General features: G+C 40.9%; 1 protein-coding gene and 1 long non-coding RNA gene across 3 annotated transcripts; one reads left to right on the top strand and one right to left on the bottom strand.

Moving 5' to 3' along the window:
- Window positions 1-780: 780 nt before the first annotated feature.
- Window positions 781-10,029, top strand: nyap2a (neuronal tyrosine-phosphorylated phosphoinositide-3-kinase adaptor 2a). 2 transcript variants are annotated; one of them, XM_058633058.1, is made up of 8 exons: window positions 781-868; window positions 948-1,073; window positions 2,771-2,987; window positions 3,355-3,668; window positions 3,908-4,942; window positions 5,309-5,443; window positions 6,366-6,478; window positions 9,137-10,029. In XM_058633058.1, the coding sequence occupies exons 3-8, from the start codon at window positions 2,785-2,787 to the stop codon at window positions 9,359-9,361; spliced, it is 2,025 nt and encodes a 674-aa protein (XP_058489041.1). In that variant the 5' UTR covers window positions 781-868; window positions 948-1,073; window positions 2,771-2,784; the 3' UTR covers window positions 9,362-10,029. The 2 variants fall into 2 exon arrangements, with proteins under 2 accessions (XP_058489041.1, XP_058489040.1); XM_058633057.1 differs by lacking the exon at window positions 781-868 and having other exon boundaries at window positions 902-1,073.
- LOC131462170 (uncharacterized) lies at window positions 852-2,832 on the bottom strand. The gene is made up of 3 exons (XR_009240854.1): window positions 2,745-2,832; window positions 1,120-1,236; window positions 852-939 (listed from the first exon to the last, which is right to left on the bottom strand). It is a non-coding gene; the product is annotated as an uncharacterized LOC131462170 (long non-coding RNA).
- Window positions 10,030-12,753: the final 2,724 nt, after the last annotated feature.

Below are 12,753 nucleotides of genomic sequence, written 5' to 3'. Positions count from 1 at the left end.
AGATTAGTTTTCATATTTTCCTAAGCAATGCTAATAATAATAACAATAATAATGATGTATCTGTAGATCTCATATGCCTCTGTGTTTGTCTTGTATCAATCAATGAATTGCCAATATTTTTTTACATTCTGCTCCTAATTCAAAATCAGACCAATAGAAACAGCTGCTCTGTGCTCATCAGCCTGTCACATGACTACACTGATGGCATGTCACTGGATAAAAACAGGGCAGTATTGGTAACAAGAAAATTAAACAAGGGCCGTTTTTTTTTTCGTTTTTTTTTTTACAGCAGAGAGGTGATGACATCACCTGCAGAGAAGCCATGACATCATCTGTAATGATACATCACTGCCCGCTTCTTCTACTGCTTTTGCCCAATGTCCTCACGATCTGAAGAGACAACCCTGTAGTGGACAGAACCCTCTGTGCAGCTTTAAGGTTTGTCAGAAGAGCTGTGACATCACATGATGTAACTGGGATAAAACATCATGTGACGTCCTGCCAGATGATGTCATCATCAGCATCATGTAGGCGATGAAGGAGGAAAGAACACATCATCTGTTCACACACACACACACACATAGAAATAAATATTCCCTCCTCCCCTCCCCTCTCAGCAGCAGGGGGAGGAGTCAGCAGGGTGAGGATGCTGCCAGGTTGCCGTGGTTTCAGCCTCTTGTTTCTTGTGGTGACTATCTTGTCGGGGATATGTGTGTGTGAGGCTGAAGGGTGAATGTGTGTGCATGTGTGTGTGTGTGTGTGTATGTGATTCTTACAGCTGTGAGGATATATGATCGTAGGACAGAGGAGACGAGGGGAGGAGGCAAGGAGAGGAAGAGCAGAGGTGTCGGGGATTATCATCGCTGCAGTGAGTCGCCGTTTTCTCTGAGCCGCAGATCTGTGACGACAGCAGGAATCTTCATCAGTTCATTATCGATTCTGCACAGGGTGGATAGAAGGAGGCAACGAGATACCAAAGGATATAGTTAAGGCGACAGTGACGAAGGGAAGGAGACAGTGAAGGAGACGGTGGAGGAGGGATGGATGGAGTCTGAGTACTCAGTGATCCACCGGTAAGCTGCTTCCATCCTTCCTCTTTATTTGCTTGATCATTCTCACCTTGTCTCTATGTCGTCGATTGTGTCAATAAAGACAGTTCAAATCAGATCTGACTCATTCATTCCCAGCTGCTGTTGAAATCAGCAGCTTCAACATGGCCGCCATCTTGAATCACAGCTAAGAGCAAAGTTACTGATTAAAATTCACCTTCATTTTAAAGCAGGCTCTTTTTTTTAAATTACTATTTTAGCTCAAAGATAAATGAATGTAAACAAAGTAAGTTAGCATGAGGATAAAGAAGGATAAATGATAAATACACTTGGCATGTTTGTGAGGGTCAAAAGTCAGACAGGAAGTGAATCTGATCATACCCGTTTTTATGTTTCTATTCAACAATTACAAGTGGTTGGAGCAAGTGATTGACAGGTGTGACTGAAACAAGGCAGAGTCTTAGGGTCATAGGTCATGATCAGTTTTTCATCAGAAAAAATCAGGACACTACATGAAAATAAAATCTGAATTAAATCACAGGTGATAAACTCCTTGTCTTCTTTCCCTGAATCCCTGCTGCTTGGCTGTTTCCTATCCTTGCTCCCACTCTCTGATTCATCTTCTTGTTTCCTATCCTGGTTTTTCTCTTGCTTATTCTTCTCTTTTTCTGTACAGGAAGCATTACATCATACTCCTCTGAGAGATGCTACTGTTGCTAGGTTACCACCAGCTGACTCCCTGATCCATTTTTAGAGGGAAGATGAGAGACGGAGAGGTGGGGGAGGGGAATGATAGACACGCGCACACGCACACGCACACACACACACACACACGGATTAAGAGGCTACAGTGTAATAACTAGCTTCAGTGTTAGGGCCGGCCCATTATTACCACATCTGTGGAGAGCAGCTTCACACATTTTTGCAAATCTGTGGTTCCGTTCATACTTGAACAAGGATCCATATCACTTAGCGTTCCACACATGCCTACCTAATCTCATATGTCATTACAGAAGCAGTCATTTCTCACCAGGAAATCTTTGTTTGTTGAGTGTGTGGGCACTGGCGAACCTCTGATTTGTCTTATTTGTCTCTTTTGGCCAACAAGAGTTTGCTATTAAATGGACTGGAAAGTGCTTTGTTTCAGGGAGCCTGCATGTGCAGTCAGCACAAATATGGTTTTACGGAGAATCAAACTGGAGATTCATCCGTGAAGGGTCCAAGTGGACCAGTGCAGAAATGGGCAGATGACGAAAATGTACATTATTCGGACCCTATCGCACATCTGCTGGCATGTTACAGGAAGCTACAGTATTTGTATATTATTTTCATGTAACGAGTTCTGCTCAAGCCACATGGTTTGTGTAGAGGTTAGCACTCTTGCCTTTCAAGCAAGAAAACCCGGGTTGCCAACCCGGTCGATCTAGGGCCTTTCTGCGCAGGGTTCTCCGGTTTCCTCCCACAGTCCAAAAACATGCAGATGTGGGGATTAGACAACTCCCTGACTAGGTTTGAGTGGATGGTTGTTTGTCTCCATGTGGCCCTGTGATGGGCCTTATGTCAGCTGGGATTGGCACCAGCACCTGGCCTTCTCTTTCCAGTTTTCCAAGTTTTTTTGAGTCATAATTCGGTCATATATTTTTTCTTTCCTGTCATTAAAACTAAAACAAGTAGTGTAAAAGGTGTTCCACTCACCTGCTTGTGTCCGATGTTCCTCTCAGGTCTCTGCGGAGTCATGACGTACCAGCAGGAATCGTCTTCCTTCCGGAGGTTTTTTCAGTATGTGGAGGATAGTGGCCTTCGAACATACGATGGTTTGGTGATTCAAAATGCTTCAGACATTGCTAGAGAAAGTGACCGTATTCGTAATCAGACCAACTGGACCTACCTGCAGGAAAAACACCAGAAGAAGAGACGGCAGGAAGATGCAATCAAGAGGTAGAAAATACAAACACATGAGTCTTCTGACGTCACAGGCATGAATTCATTCTAAACTTCATCTTAACCATCAATACCATCCATCCAAAGACATGAGTGCTTGGTTTTTCATTGTGGTTGGTTGATGATTGATGGTGGTTGGTTGTTGGTTGTCAGTTAATGAGTGTTGGTTGATGTGTGCTGGTTCATGATCCCTGGCTTTCAGTTGTTGGTTAATTACTTGATAAGTGTTGGATCATGATTGTTGGTTTTAGGGTCCTGGTTAGAGCAGGGCTAGTGGTCGGTGTATTCTTTGAGAGCATTCTACTTTTATAAAATGTTGTCTTTGTGAATGATGATTGTTCGATCTGTCTTTCCATCCATTCAGGATTGGTGAAGATGTTGCCATGGTAACGGACACATCATACTCTGGGAAACATTTCAGAATGGGCTTCATGACAATGCCAGTGCCGCAAGACAGACTGCCCCCCGCAAGCCAGGGCTTCACGGTTCGATCTCAGTCCCTCCACTCTGTGGGTGGAGGAGAAGACGACTCCAACCACAACCGAAAACAACCCCCGCCCAAACCGAAGAGGGACCCCAACACCAAACTGAGCAGCAGCTCTGAGATGGTGAATGGGGGATCTGGAACCATCAGGAGAGACCACCAAGAGACCAAAGAAACAGCAGACCAAGTGGAGGGTGAGGACAGCTCCTGTTGTCTTACAGGATGTTGTAAAATGATTTTATTGACGACTACTTTGTGTCTGAAGAAGCTAAATAATAAATCTGTCTATTAATTAGTGACTGCTCTATAAACTGCCCCCGGGGACAAATGAAATGTATTGAATTTTATTGAATGGCATGTCACAAGTGTGAATGTAGCAGGAAGTTACTGAGGAGGTGATGTCATCGGTTGCTGTCTGTCTGTTTGTCTGCAGCTCAGTGTCCTTACTACTCTGAAGATTACAAGAAGCTCCCTCCACCTAAACCGAAGAGGAACCCAAACACTCAGCTCAGCACTTCCTTTGATGAGTCCTACATCCATAACCATGGCAACAAGAAGTATTCCTCACGGCGGGATAAATCTTCATCCCAGAATCAGAGTCCAGTATCCAGAGACATGGATGACGAGGAACCAGTTTATATTGAGATGGTGGGAAACATCTTACGTGAGATGAAAGGTCAGGAAGTGGTGGAGGATGAACAGAATGAGTCAGTGTATGAAGAGATGAAGTACCCAATGTTGGAGGACTTTCTACAGGACACTCACTCTGCCATCATGGATCCTGAAATGTGGTCCCGTGGATCTCTGTGTGACATCCCTCCACCCTTCCCCAACCTCTTGACTCCTCGGCCACCATTGCTTGTCTTCCCCCCTGCCCCTGCTCAATGCTCCCCCAACTCTGATGAGTCCCCCCTCACACCCTTAGAGGTTACCCGGTTGCCCATGTTAGAAAATGTCTCCATTAGCAAATCGAGTGGGGCTGAGCATGCACAGCCCTCCACCCGCCGCCGCAAAGACAGGGATCGGGAGCGAGACAAAGACAGAGACCACTCAAGCAACCACACCATCACGTCCTCTGGCCGGTCATCGGCTCCACCTCTTCCGTCCAACCTATACAAGTCGTCTGACTCTGCCCACGGTGGTCATGGTTACCCCCGTAGCCAATCAGCATGCCCATCTCCAGTCAGCATGGGTCGTTCCCTTACCCCTCTGAGCCTGAAGAGGCCACCACCGTATGACACACTGATGGCTGGAGGAAGCATGCCTTGCTTTTCATCGTCATCATCTTCACACAAAGTGGGGGAGTCAAAACTCAGTGACTCATCCCCCACCCACAGCTCCATGCAGAATGTGTCAGTGAGGTCACAGACACCAGCAAGCCCTTTGGATGAACTCAACAGCCTGTTTACTTCAGGTAAACAGGTGGTAAAGAGAGGTTCAGGAAGCAGGAAGAGCAGGGAGGGTGAAGGTAAGTCCTCATCACATCGGACTCCAAATCATCCAGATATTTAAACCATGACCTTCACAAACCAAACTTTCTCCCTCATTCTTTATGTGCGTCCAGGTTCAGTCAAATTCACCTTTTACCACCAGGTCATTTGATTATCAGTTTCATCCTCAGAGAACAAATATATCTGAATTATGAACCAATCACACTTGACCTGTCCTACCCTTTTTTTTTAAAAAAAAGCTCTACTTCTTTTCCCATATTTTGTCTTGGGTGATTTTTCATTTTTGTTTGGGCAGCTGATTCTTTGTCATGGTAAGTGTTTTGAAGCTTTTTTCCTTCTTTGATTTTTAACTTTACATTATCTGTGCGTTTGCTACATCGCAGCAGATTACAGGTCTCTGCCCAGACAAGACTACAAAGACAGAGACGGACGATCTAGTCCAGGATCCAGCAGGATGGGGAGATCATCTGTTAGCCCCACCATGATGCTGTGTGGGGGAGGAGGAGGAGGAGGTGGAGGTGAGTAAGGCCACGCAACAACACCACAAGGAGGAGGAGACTTGTGGTCGGCAAAAAAAAAACAAAAACATGTGAGATGATGTCTCTAAAGCCAATCAAAATAAGATTCTTCAGGTGATGAATAAGAAGTGGCCTGAGCAGAACTTGTTAAATGAAGTACAGTTGCTGAGAGACCTGGTGTAAAATATGTCACTTGCGAGTGATACAAGATGAAATATCCCATTGAGTATTTAAATACCTATTTATGTGTTACATTTATTTGACTAACTCATCATATTAATATCGTATAATATATCGTAACCCACAACATCATCATCGCATAAACACACAACAAAGTAGGGGTGGGAAACACAAGGTACCTCACAGTACTATACGTGACACATGGCCCACGATACCAATAATATCATGATACAAAGTAAAAAGTGCAGGATTTCTCTATTTAGTCACAACATGGATAACAAAGTGCATAAAGTCTATGTATTGGAGAATCTCTTCACGTAGCTTTCTAGCTTTCTCCAACATTATACAGCTGTAAACGCCCTCTTCTTCGGCCAGGTAACTTCAGTGCAAGTTTCCCTCATTTATTTTAACAGCGCCAACGTGAGGAGACATGAGGTAGCGACGCCTGGTGAGTGAAACTGGCAAGGACTGTTTGTGACGTATCAATTATCACTCTGCGCTATATATCACCAAATCGATACTTTGACCCACCTCTACAACAATGACAAATTACAGTGTTAAACGCAACTTGTAACTAGCAAATAATGAGTTTGATAAAAGGTCTGAATATGGATGATCTGTATCTAATGTGTCTGGGTTTGTGAATGTGTGAGTGTACTCCAGTGTCATCATACTGACCCTGTTTTGAGAAGATCATTCACAGGTGAACATCAGGTGTTGTCTCTTTGTCTGATTTTTCCAGAATCAAAGTCTGTTTGTAAACTCGGCCGCTCAGCCTCGACGTCAGGGGTTCCTTCACCAGGTGGAACACCTCAACGTCACCTGCATGAAGCGCATCACCTCGCCCTCAGCCAGGTACACCTGTGAAACACTTGTTCATCTGTGTGTGCGTGCGTGCGTGCGTGTGTGTGTGTGTGTGTGTGTGTTTATTATAAATGACTTGTATTTCACACAGGATTCAACTTCATTGAATAACAGAACATAAAACATTATAGGCGGACAGAAGCTGCGATGCACCAGCTGACTGACAACTCAACCAGTAAAACCAGTCAACATGTAAATGAGTAAACATGAGACATGTAAACAAGTAAATATGTTTTCCTTTTTACATTGTTTAAGGACTTTTTGTAATTGTACTTTTGTGGAAAACATTTGCTGTTTAAAAGTATTTTGTCTTAAAATGAAATATTAACACTAACGAAAACATTCAACAAAAGTAACAGTTTATACTAACTCAACATCGCCATTGGAGCTAACGTCAAACTAACATTAAACTAACACTGTGTAAGGGATTAAATCTCATTTAAATGTTTGTATATGGACCACACTCACAGACAAAGTCAACCCATCAACAATTAACAATTAACCACAGCTCATTACTATTAAAGTTTTAACTACCACCTCCACCAAACTATAGCGAGTGCTGACATCATGTCTCGATGAGCCAATGTTGGATTTAATGTCTCAAACACTAATCTACCCAAACAACCGTTGAACAAACAAGAAGGAGGTTACAATCCAAACCCTAACCTGTTATAACATCAAGATGTTTGCATCCAAAATGTGAAAATCTTGGTCTTCACCACAGACATTATATAACACTGAGACTGTATGACGTAATCCCTGGGGCCAGAAAATGTGTAGTATGTTGACTGTCCATCAGGGGGCGACTGGTAAACGTGAGGAGTTTATGTTCTCAATCATATGGAAGAGTATTAGGGCCACATGTTGAAAGAAATTAAAAAACAAACTAAAACAGAATGAATTCTGAGATTATTGTCAGAATTCTGAGAAAAGTCAGAATGCTGAGATTAACGCCATAATTCTGACTTTAATCTCAGAATTCATGCTGTTTTTATCTTCTTCCTTTTTTCATGCAGCCCTAATACTCTTGCGTACAATCACTAGTTTCAGGTCTTCTCAAAGGAAGCATGATGTCCATTTTATAAAGCATCATATCAGCATATCACAATGATGTCACAGTCGGGGATGTCACGGATAGTCGGAGCAGGGAAACTGGTTGATATGAAAAACAGATGAGGGCGAGGGACATATGATACGCCAGGACAGGTGAGAAGATGAGACACAGATGCAGGACGGCAGGAAATGGAATCTGAAACGAGAGGAAAAAAATGATATTAGAAACAAATATGAAAAACTGCCACCAATGGAAACGAGCTGAAATGTGACCCAGCAGAGGGAAATGTGAGTAAGTGATACTGACAGGAAGTGCAAGTCGTCAAGTCATCTTTGTTAAAAAAAAGAAAAAGGAAGAGAACGTGAATTTCTGTGTCACTGTTAACAAACATTTCATTCACACTATAACGCAAGCAGAATGAGCTGAAAATGATATCACAATGACAATTCTTCACAGAATTTCAAAATAAAACCTGTCCGTGTTGACACGTTATAAAAACACATACTGTATAAAATGCAAAATTAATCAATTAATTTAACAAAAACAAACTGTCCTGATATTGAGTGGTGGGTTGTGTGGAAACCACAAGTTTGAAACTTATGGTCTCTGCACTAAAATACAGCTCTATAGTTTTCAAAATAAAAGTCTCAGATGCAGTTTGACCACACTAAAACAAAAAGAGCCCACAGTTTCAAAATAAAATCTCAGTTTCTATTTGTCCGCATTAAAATACTAAAATAGAAAATAGAAATAGTCCAAATGCATTTTAAAATGTGGACGTAGTCTTAAAGTAAACATTACATTCAGCCCATTCATGATGGTTTAAGGCTTAGTGAACAGCTGAATAAACAAAGATTTGAACTCAAATCAAAGGATCAATAATTATGAAGTACATGATTATCAGAATCCTGTTGCCGTTTCAATTCAGATCTCTGCAGCATCATCTCATTACACGTTCACCTGCTGCTCAAACCATATTCACCAACAAACCCACACTTTTGTCTTCCGTTGTTTGTTCACTCTTTGTTCATAATCACGTGAATAAAATGATGAAGTTTCTTGCTTTTAAATATTTAATCTCACAAATCCATAAATTAAATTTAAACCTCAGCATTATTTTGTAAACATTTTATTATCTGAATGTTAAACACAAATGTAAATGTTAAAGACGCGGAAACTGAGTTTAAATAAACTAAAGTCTGAAGTTACATCTGTCTGTCTGCCTGTCTGTCCATCTCTCTGTCCGTCTCTCAGTCTGTCTTTCTGTCTGTCTGACTCGCTTTAATTGACAAAATTTAAAATGTCTGAAAATGCTTTTAAAATAGCTTTTCTTTTGTTATTAATCTCATAATGAACACACAGATTCACAACATGAACATGAATAGATTTCCAAAATGAGCAAATAAAGATATATATATACAGATGCACAACACAGCACACAGAAACACACACACGAACACTCACATACAGTATACAGTATGAGCACACAGATACACTCACTCACATACACACATAAATGAACCCACACAGATTCACAGACAAACATGTGGCGCTGTGACTGTGACTGACAGGATGTCGGTATGTTGACGTCATAGATGCCGTGGCTCTGTGGAGACCCCACCATGATGGAGATGATCGAGAAGAAGCGAGTTCTGTGTCGAGAGATCAAAGCTCGTCAGCGGCCTGAGAAGAACCTGTGTAAACAGGACAGTATGCCCATCCTGCCCAGCTGGAAGAAGAAACATCCACCGCCATATTCAGCCCCAGCCACCGCTGGAGCCACAGGACACACCACAGTGTTCTGGGACACTGCCATCTGAAACACAGCTACACACACACACACACGTAGCATAGACCACCTGAACAATGCAGAAACACCTGCTGCTGCTGCTGCTGCTGCTGAGGATGATGATGAAGCAACCCATTAGGCCACACCCACCACACGTACAGGTTCATCATGATTTAAAGAATCATCGTCTCTGGTTGACTTTATGTAATTGTTTGATTGACAGTTTCAGCTGTGGTTAAAAATATCACTGAACCTGCATAAAAGCAGAATTACCAGGAACTATGAGAGGTTAAAGATAGTGTTCACTAAAGCCCCTTGTCCACTAGCGCGGCACGACTCACCTCGCCTTGGCACAGCACTATTATTTTGCGTTTCCACTAGCGATGGTACCTGGTACTTTTTTCTTGTCATCCGAGCCTCGAGCTGGCGACCCTCAAACTGGCTGACACCCCCTCCTCTGCCTGACGGACCTTTCAGCTGATGAGCCACTTGAACCAGATGTGTCCAAAGGAAGCTGTAGCATTGTCCTCTTCTGCTTTGGTACAAATGCGTCCTATTCCTATTAGTATACCAGAGACTTTAATCTCCAACAATTACCAAGGAAATGTCTAAAATCTCATCATTTAACCGAGGAGTCTGGTGTATTTAGCGACAGCACCGCGGAAAGCCTGTGATCGCGAGCTGCATCACAAACCCCTGCCGCTGACGGAGTATAGTTTTAATTAACTGATTCTAATGAAAACTGCTTTACAAGTCACTAGTTTGTTGGTGTCAGTTTCATGCAGCCGTGCTGTGATGACTCCGCCCACGTTGAAGAGGTACTATTTCGTAATGGAAACACAACCAAACTGTGTAGAGTTGAGCCACGCCAAGCCGTGCCGTGCCGAGGCGAGGTGGGACCATGTTGTGGAAAAACTGCAAAAAAAAGAGTCAAATTAAATGATGATGTTTTCAATTAAAGAAAATAAAGCCAATGAACAAAAAGCAGATTAATAAATGTACAAGCAGTAAATTAAAATACCCACCAATCAATCAACAAAGGCATGGGTTTAAAAAAACAAAACAGTAGTAGAATAAACATAGAATTCACAGACAGATGTTACATTAATAACATATGAAAACATTCTCACATTTTACAAAGGCATGTGTACTAACAAATCCATTGGTGTTTTTGAAAGTGAAGCCTATTTTAAACGTGTTATTGCAATAATTAATTGTCATCGTCATTTGTCGTTTTGGAAAACAAAAAAAGAAATCGAACACAGTTATATTTTCTTTTTATAAAAAAGAGAATCAGCTGAGAAGACTCACACACGCACACACACGCACACAGACACACACAGGTGTAGCACGTGTTGTCTTTTTACTGTTATTTTTGTATGCGACTGCTGTAAAAGATTCAGATGTTTTTTAAAAAGTTGTGAAGCACAATGCTGTAAAAACAGAAAACTTTATAAGCTCTTCACTGTGTGAAAAAAAAACAAACAAGGACCCGGGTTCTGTTGTTAAAAAAAAGACGTTTTTATAATTGAATTTAATGTGTGACGCGTTTATGTGTGTGAGAGAAGGAGATGTTTAAAATATTTTATATTTAAAAAAAAAAAACACAACAACAACAACACTTTGTTTCAATGACAAAATGAACTATTTTAAAAAGAGAATATTTATGTGAGGTGTTGTTTTCATCCACTGTCCCTGAAACTCCAGATTAACTCCAGATTAACACATTAGACATAAGAGTCAGTTTGTTTTGTTCATCGTCATTATTACCATTCAGTGTCAAATCAGTTTTTGGGGACAGTGGATAAATGATGGACGTCTGAAAAAAAAGAAATGCGTTGATGAAACCATGTGCAGTGTATTGATCGATGTGAAAGAGGTGATTGATTAGTGATGTCATGAAAAAGATAAACAGAGTGATGATGAGCTGTGTGATGACGAAACACTGAGGAATTGATGCCGCGGTGGTGAAAACAGTCTCAGTCTCATGTTTGTCTCATGTTGTCAAGTGTTGACTTGTTCAACTCAAACTTGAAAACAGTTTGTTCGCATTTGATTTAACGACATTCATTTTCTGACTGATGAATATAATAAAAAATATCACTGAGACGTTGAGACTTTCTTTTTCTTTCTTTCTTTCTTGCAGAGGTGTCAAACTGGCAGCCCGCGGGCCACATGCAGCCCCCCCAATCGATTACATGGGGCCCATTACTTAATATCGTCCTCTTCTGAACCTATTCTTCACATGTGTTCATTTACTTTACTTTGGAATTCTGTTAAATACCACCATGAATATCGTGATGTTATGATGGAATATTTGTTATAATTTAAGATCATATTGCCCACTCGCTACCAAGGTTATAATAGTTTTGGATTTTTCTAGGGCTGCACTGACAATTATTATTTCCCAAACCTGGAAATGATGATGTTCTTGAATGTCTTATTTTGTCCACAATCCAAAATGATTCAGTTTTAAGGATTTCTTTGTCAAATGGAGCCAAGAAACCAGAAAAGATTCACATTTAAGAAGCTGAAAATGAGAAAGCTAGTTTTGATTATTGAAAAAACACTGAAAACCGATTAATCGATTTTCAAACTAGTTGATAATTAATTTAGTAATTAATAAATAATAATTGCAGCCCTAGATTATTCCTTAGTTTTAGTTTTTATTTAGTTTTGACTTTTTGTTTTTAATACTAGGTAGTTTTAATGTTTTGGTCACGTGCAGAGGAGGAATAGTCAGTAAATTAAACCAAGGATGTTGAAGATGGAGCTGCTGGACAGGAGGAAAAGCGGAAGACCACAGAGAAGGTCCATGGATGTAATGAAGGAAGACATGAGGACAGTTGGTGCAACAGAAGAGCACACAAGGGAGAAGCCAAAAGAAAAAGGACAATATATTATTTTTCTTTGTAAATATCAAAACTGGAAAGAGAATATGCTGACACCTTTTAAATACTCACATAATCAAGTTATAATTACTTCTAATTTTCCAACAATGAATATATCCATCAAAAAAGTACAGCAAATTAATGTCTACTGACTTTTTTTTTCTCCCCAAAATAAATCATATTCTTAGTTCCAGTTGAACTTAATCAGACACAGGATAAAATGAAAACAGTGCTCTAGTGCACCATCGTGTGTTTCGTGGCGCTGTTACAGCTATTTATTTATTTATTTATTTGCCAATTATAACAAATATGATCTCGAGGTGTGTTTGTAATATCCATTCCGTATCCTCTCTGTTTATTTGTTATGGCTTTTGCAGATGTTTCGAATTTGGAGAAGGAAGATGTTGAAGGATTTATAGCTTTTCTTTTTTGGGGGGTTGAGGGTTATGTGTTGTGCAACTGTGGTTAATTCACTCAACACTGGGAAAATTAGGAATGTGAAATGATGTGTGTGTGTGTTTGTGTTGTGAGA

The sequence above is a fragment of the Solea solea genome, chromosome 7 (assembly GCF_958295425.1).
Source record: "Solea solea chromosome 7, fSolSol10.1, whole genome shotgun sequence".
Lineage (NCBI taxonomy): Eukaryota > Metazoa > Chordata > Actinopteri > Pleuronectiformes > Soleidae > Solea > Solea solea.
Note: the sequence above shows the minus strand (reverse complement) of the source record. Positions and strands in the feature narration are given on the sequence as shown.

Coding starts and splice junctions, on each gene's coding strand:
- nyap2a (XM_058633058.1), top strand. CDS start 2,785: ATGACGTACCAGCAGGAATCGTCTTCCTTCCGGAGGTTTTTTCAGTAT. Junction 4,943..5,308: donor GAAGAGCAGGGAGGGTGAAG/GTAAGTCCTCAT, acceptor GCTACATCGCAG/CAGATTACAGGTCTCTGCCC. Junction 6,479..9,136: donor ATCACCTCGCCCTCAGCCAG/GTACACCTGTGA, acceptor TTGACGTCATAG/ATGCCGTGGCTCTGTGGAGA.